Source organism: Lepidochelys kempii, chromosome 9 (assembly GCF_965140285.1).
Source record: "Lepidochelys kempii isolate rLepKem1 chromosome 9, rLepKem1.hap1, whole genome shotgun sequence".
Lineage (NCBI taxonomy): Eukaryota > Metazoa > Chordata > Testudines > Cheloniidae > Lepidochelys > Lepidochelys kempii.
The window spans coordinates 27495850-27510308 of record NC_136388.1 but is presented as its reverse complement, the minus strand read 5'-3'; the positions used below and the strand labels follow the sequence as shown (position 1 = coordinate 27510308).

At 38.7% G+C, this 14459-nt stretch overlaps 3 protein-coding genes across 14 annotated transcripts in view; 1 reads left to right on the top strand and 2 right to left on the bottom strand.

Annotated features, from left to right (window-relative positions):
* Positions 1-14459, top strand: part of MED12L (mediator complex subunit 12L) — a 321530-nt gene that overhangs the window by 93487 nt on the left and 213584 nt on the right. For 9 of the 12 annotated variants that reach the window (XM_073359677.1, XM_078854406.1, XM_078854404.1 and 6 more), the window contains exons 13-15: positions 2433-2647; positions 3551-3655; positions 4144-4320. In XM_073359677.1, coding sequence (XP_073215778.1) covers positions 2433-2647; positions 3551-3655; positions 4144-4320 — 497 coding nt within the window. The remainder of the gene's footprint in view (positions 1-2432; positions 2648-3550; positions 3656-4143; positions 4321-14459) is intronic. The other 3 variants (XM_073359680.1, XM_078854411.1, XM_078854410.1) reach the window with 1 other exon arrangement.
* The window catches only part of P2RY14 (purinergic receptor P2Y14), a 34503-nt gene continuing 21843 nt past the window's right edge, over positions 1800-14459 (bottom strand). The window contains exon 3 of the transcript XR_013636345.1: positions 1800-1851. The gene's annotated coding sequence lies outside the window, so the exon portion shown is untranslated. The remainder of the gene's footprint in view (positions 1852-14459) is intronic.
* On the bottom strand, positions 10466-14068 carry GPR171 (G protein-coupled receptor 171). The gene is made up of 2 exons (XM_073359689.1): positions 13912-14068; positions 10466-12072 (listed from the first exon to the last, which is right to left on the bottom strand). Exon 2 carries the CDS (start codon positions 12015-12017, stop codon positions 11067-11069), a length of 951 nt encoding a protein of 316 aa, XP_073215790.1. The 5' UTR covers positions 12018-12072; positions 13912-14068; the 3' UTR covers positions 10466-11066.

Here is a 14459-nt window from a genome sequence, read left to right as displayed (position 1 = left end):
GAACTTTCCAGAAGGCAGGGAGAAGGCTAGGTTGATTGGGACACCGGAAGCCAATCAGGGGCTGGCTGAAACTAGTTAAAAGCCTCCCAGTTAGTCAGGTGGGTGGGCATGTCAGGAGCTGTGAGAGGAAGTTGTGCTGGTGGAGAGGCTGAGTAGTACACACCATATCAGGCACAAGGAAGGAGGCCCTGAGATAAGGGTGAAGTGGAGCTTCAGGAAGTGAGGGCTGCTGTGGGGGAAGTAGCCCAGGGAATTGTACATGTTATGTTTCTAAAAGGTCATTACCATAGCTGATACTATTAGGGTCCCTGAGCTGGAGCCTGGAGTAGAGGGTGGGCCCGGGCTCCCCCCGCACCTTTGTCCCCTGATTAATCACTGAGACTGGGAGACAACAGAGACTGTGCAAGGAAGGATAACTTCTCCTCACCTCCCTCGCTGGCTTATGATGAAAATGGCTCAGTAGACTGTGACCCTTGTCTCTAGAGAGAGGAGGGTTACGTGGAGGGTCACAGTGAGCCTCTGAGGGTAGTGAAATCCGCCAGGAAATGCAGGACCCACGGAGGCAAGGACAGAGCTTTGTCACAATACATACGTTTCACATTAATTATGATGACTAGTGTGACATGCTTTCACTAGGCCCCTTACATTATTTTGGTGATCCTAGTACTCTTATATATCCCTGTGCCCTCTGTTAACTCGCTTGTTCTTTAGAGATTTTTTTTTCATGTTGGGGATTTGAGAGAGCTAAATTTTGAATTATTCATTTTGTGAAGTTCAGTTTTCTTAGATCTTTCTGTTGGTTTTTGAGGTATCTTCTCCTTCCCTTCTCTTTTCTATCTGAAACATAAAACAAAAGTATGTTGAAATCATTCAGCTTGGTGTTTGTGGGGTTGCATACTGGCCTTCTTGTTAAACTTGTTGCAGAATGTATTGTACTTGAATACTTTTGAGATACTGTGTGAGCTACTCAGTCTCCAAGAATGAGAATACTGTGCAGATGGTATCGATCAATAGAGGAAAAATGGCTATACTATAATTGTACTTTTTTTAAAAGATACTTCTCTCACTCCTCTGAGTTACCACTTCTCTGCATCTGGGGGTTCTACTTTTGAAGCTGTGTGCAATTTTATCTGTCCTTTGAACAATTTTTTTTTAAACTTAGACTATTTTAATTTTATAGCAAACATTTTTTAGTGAGCTTTGGCTTCCTTCCCAATTCAGGAATTAACTGAAATTTTCACTTTAGTTTATCAGGTATACACTTCTGATAGTTCTATTTTTAAAGTGAAAGCATAGCTGGGCTGTAACTACGTAACTGTGATAGTGTACTATATTGAGAACTACAACAAACAGAGTTTATAAAAGGTGCATTAGGGTGAAAAATAGAAGGGCTTTGTTTGTTTGCCAAAAGTTGGGAGTGACCTAGCAAACTCACTTGTTCATCCGTAAATTGCTTAATGTTGCAGCAAATTATTGCTGTTTGTAGAACAATGGTTGTATTTTGAACTAGTTTCAGATTTTACAGTGTAACTTCATTTTGGTTTCAAATACTTGTTGATGAGTTGAATTTGTGGCTAGCTGGAGGTGTTGTTTCCTATTAAAGAAGTTGTGGTAAAAAGCTACTCTGCTACCTCTGCATGATTACAAACATGAAATGCTTGATATATTACAAACGGAGTAAAATTTTAGTATTGCTGTGACAAATGCAAATTAAGTAAAATAGTCACCTTCAAAAATGATTATTCATTCTTGATTCTTTGTCAGCCAATGGTAACTCATTGGCAAAAGTGGATGATTCTTTCTTTCTTTCTTCTCCTTTTCCCCCCCTCAGATACACATGAGTATGTTTATCTGAAAAAATAAAGTTAACATTTATCTGTAATAAAATAATCTTCCAAATAGTTTTCTAAAATATTTCAAAGGATTTGTGTTCAAAAGGTGTTTACTAAGGACATAATTTCATATAGTCACCCTAAAATGCCCCAATAGATAGAAACATAATAAAATCATGAAGACTTCTTTGGCGAGGTGTGGGGTGGGGAGGAAGAGAGAGAGAGAGAGAGCAATCCTAGTGTGTCCATTTTTACAATATGTAATATGCTCGTACATTGTTAAACATGGTAGAAATACATTAAAGAAATGAGTAGTGAATAGCCTGCTGGTAATGCAATGTGGGCAGAAGTCTATGGAGCAGAATGCTTTGGAATACACTGCCAGAAGAAAGTTCTTCAGAGAGATGCCCTGAATGGTAACAAGTCTAAGTATGCCAGTTATGCAGCACTGGATTAGAGTTGGCTTATTATGTAGAGAAGAAAAGCGGTACTTAGAAGACAAAAATAAAAAACAGCTATGGTTAAAAATGGTTTTAAAGACATTTTTATGGAATTGAAGAGCACATTTATGTTTTAAACTACAATTAATTTTTTTGGTAGCTGACCCAAACAGTGGATATGAGAAGACTGAATTTGTGAATCTGGTGCTGCTGTTTTGCGAGTTTATTCGACATGACGTTTTCTCCCATGATGCATACATGTGCACTTTAATATCGCGTGGAGACTTGTCAGTTACTGCAACCACTCGACCACGCTCACCTACTGGAGAAACTGTGGATGAACACTATTCTAAGGACCATGATGTGAAATTGGAGGTAACAATACACATCTTCACTTATTTCTGTTGCATTCAAGGTTCAGCATCAGTAGCAGACCTCCACACAAGGAGTGCAGAACTTCAAACCTGATCTTTTAGTAATTGGAAAAGAGGTGAAAATCTGTTGCATTTGGAGTCCCAGATCAAATGTGTGTCTATCCTGGTGCTTTGAAATACCCCAGCTGCAGTGCAGGTATAATGAATTCCCTTCAGCTGAAGATGATAATGCAAGGCAATGCTTCTGATACATGTACAATCCCAGCTGGAATCTCTGAGTTTCAGGAAAGCAGATCAAAGTAAATGGGGAAAGGCTGTCATTTAACTTCAGTGAACGTTACATCAGGTCCTTAATTTGTTGAGGTGAAATCATCCTGTGGCACAACCTGTAAAGTACCCATGGTCTGCTTCTTGTGTTTCCTCGGTTTCCTTTTCAGCTCCCACAGTCTCACAACCTGATTGAAAGTTGAGGACATGGGATATGTTCAGATTACACCCTGTGGTGTCCAGAGGGACACATGCATCAGAGGAAATACTATCCATCAAAGGAGGGCAGGTAGCAATACTGGTGAAAACAGTTTTGAGTTCTATAGGAGCCCCTATGGGCAGAGTCACCCGAGTACATATGCTGATTCTTGGTGAACAAGATGTGCTATCTGTCTTTGTCTCCCTTTCAACCAGTCTATCCTTGATTATCTTTAGTATATAGGTATGAATTAGAAAACCTTTTATAAATTGGGGAACATTGTGAATATTGACAGTAGGAATGGTTTGTTTTTTCTTGATTTTAAACAATAAAATATTTCTTAATTTTAAATGGGTGGAATTTTTGGCTTTATGACCAATCAAACAGAATTTTCATTATAATCTGACTGGTGTTTTTTCTCTCTCTGGTGATTATTAGGAACATAGTATTATGGAACATATGGGCATTGACTCAGGAACCACTAATATTTTTGATGATGTAGACAAGAGTGACTTTAAGACAGATTTTGGTTCGGAGTTTCCAGTAGGTTTAATTTTTTATTTTTCTGCACACTATGCATTTCTTTGCCCCTTGCTTCCTATTTGCACAAACGTGTTCTCCATGATTCTGAATTAGAACCATCTTATTATTGTCATATGGCCAATATTCTTTCATTTCCAATCCTTGTAGTGTTACAAGTATAGGGTATTGCATCATAATCTTCATACACCCACCTGTTACAGCATTGCTTCATTTCTACATTGGGGAGCTCTCACTGATTTCCACAGTTGTCCCTTAGGCCATCTCCAGCATATCAAAGCACTATTAGTCTGTACATACACACTGTACAAATGCTTGGGGTAATGTTGTGTAATATATTTTTTACATGTTGAGCCTGATTCTCTATTCTCATGATGGTTTAAATCTTGAGCACCTCCATTGAGGTAAATAGGAGCAGAATCAATGTAGTGGTTGAATTGTGAATGTTTCAGTTTCCAGTAATCTTAAACATTTGTTTTACATTACTTTAGATTTTTTCTCCAATGCCTGGGGAGTCTTGTGAGAATGTCAACTGTTTGTTAGAGGGAAGAATTTCAGTGAACAGTGAGAAGTCAGTGAAGAGAGAAAAACTGAGAGAACTGATTTTTCCATCCAGTTATGACCTCCTTCGCCATTTGCAATATGCAACACACTTCCCTATACCTCTGGTAAGTTAACTCCTTACATTTAAATTTTATATGTAAATGTATAGATTGAAGATGGTAAAGCACTTAGATAAAAGAATAAAACTGCTTGGAGGGTAAGATTTATCACTTAGCAAAGGTATGGGGCACCACTAAAGTCCCTTCATTAGAAGGGACGTCCCTTATTTATTCATCTCTGTACAATGACATCGGGAGTTGCTGAGGATGGCAAAAAGCTGCAAGAAATACCCCTGGCAAATATAGGTGAGTACTGCTAATTATTATTTTATTGTTTATGATTATTTATTGCAGTGATGATACTGATGATAATATTGGGAGGAAGGGTGAGGCAGGAGTGCTAAAAAACAGTCCCTTATTTTTGAAATGTAATGTTGGCAACCCTAGATGGGTGTAGTATAAACACTTAAATATAACACAAGGCTTATTTTACTTTGATTTTGCTGGAAATTCCCAGGATTCACTGGAGTAGGGTTTTTTTAGGGGGGGAGGGGGAGAGGGGGTCTCCTGCCCTTCCCCCTCTTCTTCCTGGAAAAAACTGGTTATGTCAAATGTGGCCCTCTAAACAAATATCTGCAGTAATGCTACTAAGATCTGTTAACAGGTGTTAACTTCATATTAATATTAGTCTTTACTTCATGATGACGATGGAATATATTTGAAATTCTGGAAAACGTGTGTTTAAAAATTAGGTTTTGTTGTACTTTTTAGATTATTGCATTTTTTGACTAGAGCTTCCTATTGCACCAACCTGGGGATATAGTTGAACAATTTGTGTTCCTGCATTAAGAATGAGATTCCCATGCTCCTTGCAAATGACCCAACAGACTGTGTTTGGGGAACTGTGTGGATCTTGGCAGGGCAAAAACCACACACTTGCCAGTTCCGTATAGTTTTGTTATCCCCTTCCTTGCTGCCACTACAGCCTCTGTGTTAGAATTAAAGTTTCACTCTAGAGACCGCTCCTATACAGGCGTTTGCAACTGTGCACTTAGTGGCCTAGCCTGCCTCTCCTCAGGCCTGCCTCCAAACTTCTGTGATGGCCCGTGCAGAGTCAGCACAGAGCCTATCTCTGCCCTAGCTTGCCCAGGCAGAGTACTCCTGTCTATCCAGTCCACAGGGCCACCCACAACATTTTGGCACCTGAGGCGGGGAGCTCAAATGACACCCCCATGTCTCCTCGCTTGGGTCAAAACTTTGAAAGGTCTCAATTCTGCCTTCTTCCTGTTCTTCTCCTGTCATGGTACTGCTCTGCTACCTACCCCAATAAAAGAGAATTAACAACTTAAAATGCCTTGTTCAAAAATTTTAAGTAACACTTAACTTTCAAATGCCTGAACAGCAAATGTAACTTTTCTTGTCTGCGTAGAAAACACTGGCATTTTTATCTGTTTGAATAATCAAAGTGGTGCTTTCCGTGCCTTCTTGGTTGCAAAGATTTGAACTGCTTCCTGCTGAAGGTCCACAGTCTGGGCCAGATCATGCTTTATTGAGATGGTTGCAAGGCTGACCAGCCTCTTCTGTGTCATTGTGGAGTGCAGATGTGTTTTTATTAACTTCAGCTTGGAGAAGCTGCGTTCCACTGGCAACTGTTACAGGAAGTGTTAAAAGTATGCACAGAGCAACAAAAGCATTTGGAAAGAGGGTGATCATCTTATTTGTGCACATATATTCCAGAACAGCCTTTGGAGTTGATCCTGCTGAAATGTATCTTGAAAGGGCTTTCAGTTCATCGCCTAAATCACTCGCATCAATATCGCACATGTTATCATGTGTCAACACTGTCTCTAGTACCCTGCATTGCTGGTGTAGGTCTTCTTCAGGTATAGTGAGGAGTTTTGGAATATCATAGAACATCCCAAATATACTGCTGTGTTCCTTGAGCTGCGTGAAACTTTCTTCAGCTGACTGTATTGCACAATCTAGCACATGGTTAAAGAATTCAATTTTGAATTGTTGTTTGGGGTCTCTTATGGGATTATCCCGTGCCTCGTAATCAAAATGTCGTCATCTTCGGTGACTCTTCTATTCTTGAATGGGTGGGAAAATAGCTTCAGTGTGAAGTTCCTCCTCTAACTTCTGTGCGCTCTTCAGAATGTTTTGAAAGCCCTCATCTGACCGGTAAGACTGTAGGTATGACTTTGCTTTGTCCAGTTGTTCCATTGCTACAGATATATCAAGGACAGCACCTTGGAGTCTCTTGCTTATAACATTTATTTCAAACAGTATGTCATGCCACAACACTAAGCCACACAGAAATATAAAGTTATGTATGTTTCTGGTGATTCCATTTCCCTCTGCCACTGTTCTCCCATGAACAGTTCCTGTCATAGCATTATCCTCCATAATGGCAACGATGGCATCCTCTATCTTCCCAATTTGGTGTTTGATAGGCTTTATTGCCTCCACTTGACTTTCCCATCGTGTGGCACTCAGGGTTTGTGTCAGAGAGGATGTTCCCAGATGTTGCTTCAAAATTTGACGTTGATGAGTTGATGCAGAGACAAATACATAGATGCTTTGAATTACATTACAAAATTCAGCAGCCTCACTAGAAGCAGATGCTGCATCACTGAGCCCCAAGTTCAATGAATGAGAACTGCATGGGACAAAAAAAGCTCAAGGGTTTAACTCTTGGATCCGTGTCTGCACTCCTCTGTTCTTTCCTCTCATGTTGGCACCATTATCATAGCCCTGACCTCTCATGTCAGCTATCGCAATTCCCGTATCGTCCAGCTTTTTAAGAAGCACATTTGTCATACCAGCTCCTGTAGTATCATCAATGTCAATACATTCTAGAAAATGCTCTGACTGTCCCTGCAATGGTGACTTTTTCACTAGGTTCTGTTGTTTTACAAAATGCACCATTAAAGTCATTTTGTTCCATATGGGTGATGTCAGGTGTGCAGTCCAGAATAACAGAGTAATATCTTGCTGACTTCAGATCTGCCACAATCTTCTGTTTGACTTTTGTTGCCAGTAACTATGTGATCTCATTTTGAAATTGTTTTTCCAAGGTAGTGGTGTGTGTACATTTCTTGGGTGGTGACTCTTCTTAGACGCTCCTGGAGTACAGCATCAAACTCAGCCATCGGCTCTATAATTTTAAGGAAGTTTCATTGTTTGGCACATACAGCTGATCTGAAGTGCCACGCAGTGCTGGGTTTTGAGTAGCAAGCACTCACAATGGCAATGAGCCTTTTCAGAACATTTTGCCAGTAAAGAGACTCTGATGCAATCGTCTCTTGATGCTGATCATCTATGGTGGCCTTTAACCTTAGTCTCATCTCAAGCTCTTTCCAGCTATGCAATGCTCTCTGGTAATTTGCTGCCTTCTCATGGCATGCCAGATTTCTAGCCAGATTTTTCCAGTTCTTTGTTCCTGTGGAACCCAAGTGAATGGAACATTAGACTGGAAGAGTTTGCAACAAAAACAGTAAGCAGCATTCTGGGTTTTTGAGTACATAAACCTTGTCACCATTGGGGATTCCACGCCAGTAATGTGTTGGATGGAAACTTCTATTTTCATTGTCTTTGGGGTTTTTCACTTGCTGTGGCCCATGCAGCACAAGGAAGTCCCTCAGGCTACTGCTCAAGTGGGTCCACAGTCCTGGATCATCTACATTTAAGGAACTAAACTCAGCAGCAGGTGTTTCTTGCGCCTCCACCACACACTTCTCTGATCTACACTTTTCTTCAGGAATGTACATGGTTACATCCATTTGAGATGGAGATATGGATGCTGCAGTAGCTGCCAGGTTACCTGCACGCTGACTAACTGGAAGATCAAGCATCTCCTCACCACACACATCCTCACAGGGGCCGGAAGGCTCACCGTGAACATTTGTGTCTATGTATCTCAGGAGAACTCCTTCCTGCTTAGATAGAAAAGCTTCCTTTGCTTTCTTTCTTTTACTGAATGCTGCCCCAGAGGGGTGTTTTCTTCTTTCACTCATGACTGCTATTCTGTGCCAGCTATATTGGCTCTCAATGCTCAATTGAAGGGGACAAATAAGCAGGCTGGTAGCAGGGCCTGCGTGAAGGAAGATATCAGCGTCTTAAGGGTCTAACTGGCTCCTACTACTTCAGTTGACTGCCTGTTCTCCTCAAGTGGGTTCAGGGAAGCAGCAGGAAGCTCCCTGAGAAGCTAGTGTTAATCAGTCCAGGCTCCTGGGGATGCTAGACAGGTACATAAGAGGCTCCTACTCCTCTCTCTCCCTGCAGCTCCTGCTGCTTTCTGTTATTTCCTCTCACCTTGTCTCCTGCTTGCCTGTTATGTCTCTTGTGCCCTCTTTCCTCCAGCACAGCACTCCACCATTTCTGTGCATCTAGAGCAGAGAGAATACATATGCACCAGCAGCAGACACAATTTTCTGTGTGGGTCCTAGTGGTTCTCTCCCCCCCCCGCCAGTCTGACATCTGAGTCGGCCACCTCAGTTCGCCTCATGGTAGGGCTAGCCCTGCCACTCCACAGTTGCTCTTGTCCATAGTGGCTCTACTAAAGTGACGACCTTCAGTAGCACCTACTACACTGGGTAACTTTGACCCCAAAAGATTATATTTATTGTTGCTGTGACACTAATTTTATTCTTAACCCTGTTGTGCTATGCGGTGCCCAAATGCGAACCAATTTAGGGCACAAGATAATATGAGATGTAGCAAGGAATCTTTTTTGGTTACTTTGAGTGTTTTATATTTCAATGAGCCTTCTGAGTAGTTGTTTAGCTACAGGTGTATGCATTGGAAATAATAACACATGGTGATATGCTAGATAAAGAAAATGAGTACGGCATTAAAATACTCATTTAGGGATTATGGATCAAATAAACAATTATACTGAATAGAAAATTGGATACTGTTAGTCACTGGAATTTTCATTTTCTGTAGAATTGGACGACTGCTGTCTGGTTAACTTACCAATGCATTGGTAACAGTTTTTCTGTTTCATTTGCTGTTTCATTTTCTGAGTCATAATTGACAGTGTAGCTGAGAAATAAGGGAATCAGAATGTATGTATGAGATTAGTAATGGTGAAATGTGTAGGACTGAAGAATTATTGTAGGTTTTTCTTCTTTGGGTCTTTGTTTGTTTGTTGGCATTTAACTGTATGCCACTTGAGAAATGAAGGGAGCTAATTGATACATGTCCCAACCCGAGAAAATCCCACCTTTCCAACACATACCCTTGTTGGCAGCTTCAGAAGAGTGGCCTAATACTGAATAAGCCTAAAGGCTGATTATGTGTCTCGGCCCAGAAATGTTCACTGAAAACATAGGAAAACCGACACAATTTAAAAAAAAAAAGAGTACTTGTGGCACCTTGGAGACTAACAAATTTATTTGAGCATAAGCTTTTGTGAGCTAGAGCTCACTTCATCGGATGCAGCTCACGAAAGCTTATACTCAAATAAATTTGTTAGTCTCTAAGGTGCCCCAAGTACTCCTTTTCTTTTTGCGAATACAGACTAACACAGCTGCTACTCTGAAACCTGACAATTTTAAAAGACAATACAAAATTCAACGAACTATTGTAGCTATCAGTTCAAGAGGTAAGATGTGATGTGGCACTTATAATCATCTCTGCTTTAAAAATATAAGAAGCTTGGGTTTGAATTTTCTTGCTCTTAATTTCTTGCTATTAGATGTTGGATGAGCTGTCTGTCCAGAGTAATTTTGGGTGCTTGTTTACAGTTGGTCAAAATACGAATACGTTTTGTGGATTAGTAAACGAAGACAATCTAGTTTTTGTTTCATATTTCTGAAGTATTTTTGGTTTACCATTAGAACGAATCCAGACTGGCAATAACTTGTATTTGTCTTTGGTTTTTGGGTGTTTAAGACATTTTGGTTTTCTAAATGTCTGAGATGTAAATACCATGTAGCTATTTTATTGGTGTAGTTTTTTGTTTAAAAAGTCTTATAAAAATCACGAACATACAGAAAGAAAAATTGAATATTTTACGTTTTGTCTAGACACTTTGTGCTGTTCAGTTTTTCCCATTTAACCCAAGAATTTTACTGTAGTAACTTACATATTTCCATAATTTTAATACTCAGTGAAGTAGCAAAATGGGGAAAAAAGATGAGTATTACAAAATGAAAAAATTTATTTGTAAGCAATGACAGGGGTGATATAAGCAGATACAGTGCATTTTAAATCAGTTCAGCTTAAAATAACTTTCTAAAAAAAGTGCCTTTTGAAATGTTTGGTTTTATTATGGCTGTGGAGAGTCTTCGCAGCTTATCAGTTGCTGTTGAGTACATTCTTCCTTTATTATACCTGGTAAATTAATACAGAAAGCATTTAACATTATTATGTAGTAAAGGTGAGTCCAGATCGCCTCAATTCATAAACCTTTATTAAATATTTTTGAATCTTTCTTGATAAATTGCATTACAAAACATGTTTGGATCATGCTTCATAGGTATTTTTTGGGTAGGTCTTTAGTATGACTTCATATGTTCTTAATTAAGCAGTGTGTTAAAATATTCCTATGACTCGTATCGGGTCTTCTGATAGTACAGAACTGTATAATATTCCAAATCAGTGTATGAAGCTGTAAAATAATAAAGTGATCCAGATCCATCATTAAGCTTTCCTTCTGCCCAGGGTTAGGGTTTGACAGTAATTTTATTGACATTGTTAGCCATGTTCAGCAAACGCACAGCAGTTGTATAAATTACATATGCATACACAGTGTTGGTAGTCTACGTTGAAATACTACAGTACTTTTGTATATAATGTGCCTCTTCTCAATGTACTCCTTCTCCTGTGAGAATCTTTGTTTCTTTATGTGCTATAAAAGTCTCAGTAATTTTTAGTCTAAATGTCTTGGAAAGATAAAAATATAAAATAGGATCAAAACAGAGATTCAACACTGCCAACAGCAGAGTGGATTCCTTTGCTTTAAAGAGGGATTGTTTCAGAAGACAATCGGTTATAGCATCACTCTGGCTCAAAGTATAGGGGATCCGAACAATGTGGTAAGGAACGAAACACATGATGTAGCCTGCTGTTACTAACAGTATATTTATCTGAGCTTTCTTTACATTTGCATAACTCTTGCTGTATTTGTTTAGGTAAAGTTGTCTAAAAACAAGAAAATTGGAAATAAGTATCATGGCTGAAAAATTCAGGAATATTGCTGTACATATGAAATTGGTAAACACATGCCAATCTTTTCCAACTGTTGTTTTGAAATCAATACACCCCACAGTAGGCTTTTGTTCTATTTCTTTGATTGGAATCACCATGTTAGGTACCATTATAAGGAGAACCATTATCCATACAACTGCAGATAACATCTTGGCAAATCCAGGTTCTTGGATTCGATAGATCTTAGTACTGTGCATTAACTGAAGGCAGCGGTCCATGCTTACAAATCCCAAAAATATGATTGATAAATACATGTTAATATAGATGAGGCAAGCTGTGACCTGGCAGTGGAATATCCTCAGTCTCCAGGGGGCAATACCTAAGTCAACAATTATTTTTACTGGCAATGCCAGAGTCAACAGGAAATCAGCTGTTAGGAGGTTAATTAGATAGATGCTCATACATTTTTGTTTCTGATCCTTTTGAGTGAATGCCCATAGGGCAAAACAACTCCCAATAAATCCAATGAGGAAAATTAAGTAGTAAAAATAGGTAAATGGTTCCAGTTGTCTGTAGACACTGCAATTTGAGATATTGCTTAAGGACATTTTAATTATCCGGTGGAAAAGTAAGGTGTTTTGGCTGCTTAAAGATATCTAGAACCTGAAAAGTAAGACATTAGAGATAATTAGTGTGAGAATCTTGTTCCAGTATAATTTCATAAAAATGTGTGACAAGACTTGGTAATGATATTACTGAAACTGAAGTATTTGTATTTCTCAGTGTCTGGAATAGTTCACATTAAGTTGCATGGGTTTCATTCAAGTTTTAAGCAATTTATAGAAATATCTTGGGTCCCTTTCCTGCAAACACTTATGCTTGAGTATGTTCACTCATGTGAAGAGTTCATTTAAGCGAATGGGACTATTTGTGTGTGTGTATATAAAGTTACTTGTGTATCTGCAGCAGGGCTGCCCCTGGGGTTTTTTCTCCTCTGGGTGGAAAACATTTTCAGTGTCACCCAGCAGTTGACCTAAAAGAAATAAACCCCCAAACAAAACCACACAACAACAGATGAGTGGAGCAGCGGAGTAAAATAAATAACTAAAGAGACTGAGTGGTGTGCCCCCCCAAATGGTGATTTGGCACCATTAAAAGTTGGGATTCAGGGTGATCACCTTGCCCCTAAGACTGGCCCTGATTTTGCTGGATCAGGGACCTAGTCAGTTCATTGGAGCCACACTCAAATGTAACTTTTTATAAAAAAAATGACACTTTTACTCAACAAAACAAAAACAAACAAAAAACCAAACCAACCCTCCCAAATCCCCCCCAGTTAAGTTAATGTTTATAAAAATACTTCATATATAAAATATTACAGGATTAGTAAACATTAATAATACTCTGTCAAAACCAATAAGGGTCTATCCAATAGAGAGCTGTGCTCAATACTAAATATTCCTAAAATTGTTGATTCTTCTAGTTAAACAAAACAAAAATATATTTGATGAATATTTTATGTAGTTCAGAAAACATTTTAAAGAATCTGTCAGTCATTTGCATCATATTTTCAGGCTTCCTCAGACATTTAGGGAAAGGAAAGTGTATTTGCTTAGATGGGAACCTAAGTATTATTTTAACTATCTGAAACTACCATTGTATAACTTTTTTTATAGTAGCTACACTGGCATTAACTTTAGTTGGAACATGTTGACTGAAGAGGAAATGAGTGTTTTAAAGTTTTTCTGAGAAATAAGACAAGGAAGCAAGTCTTTGTTGAAATAGCATTGAACCATATTAGCTTTCTATTTATATAGTACTGTCTTTTTCATTTGCTAAAAATTCTGTTTGTTTTAGTGATCAAACATAATTCTAGGTTAAATGTTGCCTGAGTAGTAACAGTTGACAATGAATCAATATAACATAATTACTTGGCCTGTGTGTATTGTGTATATAAAAATGCAACTACTTGAAACTACTCATGGCTAGAAATAGAAGATCTATAACATTATTATAATCACCCTTCTGCAAATGGAGGATATTACCCTCCCAATAAAAGAGATTATTAACCTGAGGTTAAATGAAGTTGAATGCCCACAAGGTACAGAGGAAATAGTTGGTTTTGTTCCTGAGCCAACAGAAGGTAGGAGCCAAACTCCTGATATGAAAGAGAATTCACTATGTCATTCCACAATGATTATTCTGCTTGATTTCAGATGAGTTTGGGAATGAGCTGTATCCAGTTCTCTTTGGCTCAGGGGCTGCTCTACTGGAGGGCTTTTTTTTATGTGGAAGGAGCCAGGGTCTCCAAAGGGCAAGACATTCAAAATGGTTATAATGAAGTAACACTTAATAAGTGCAGTGAAAAACATTAGTGCTTTTAATATTTAACCTATTAGTTTTTCAGTGCAATTTGGCATATTATTTAGTATTTTATGCAATATATTTACCTTGGTGTATATGGACATATTAAAATGTATAAAAAGCATTTAAAATACATACCTTCCTTTTTAGATTCTGAAGTCTCATAGGCATTAGAAGAAAGTTTGTAAAATGCTTGATTAGTCTCAGTGGATAGTCACATCTTTGTCTGATAATATGTAAATCCTTTCCCCTTTGTGCGTAGGCTGCTTTTTAAGAGAAATGTCTCTGTGGTTTTTAAATGTGTAGATTGACGTAATTAAAACCAGCACTCAAATTACTAAACAACCTGGAAGTTACCTAAAAGGGTCATGATAGAAAAATGTTAGTGTTCACGGAACAATCCAAAGTTGCCTTTTTCCTCTTTGGGAGAAGATGATGTTATGGAACAATGTTTTCTTGAGCTGAAGGCAAACTGCCTGCAGCTGTCATGGGGCCAGAACTTGCACAGCCCTCTACACCTGTTAATTTCCATTGACTTCAGTGAGATATTGAGGGCACATTGCATCTTGCAGGACAAAACGAGAGTGAGCTGTGTGGGTAGAAGGCAGCCTCTTAAAGAATGGAGTTATAAACTCTGACGTACTAACACAAATAGAATGGATTATCGTGCTTCAACATTTTGGTGG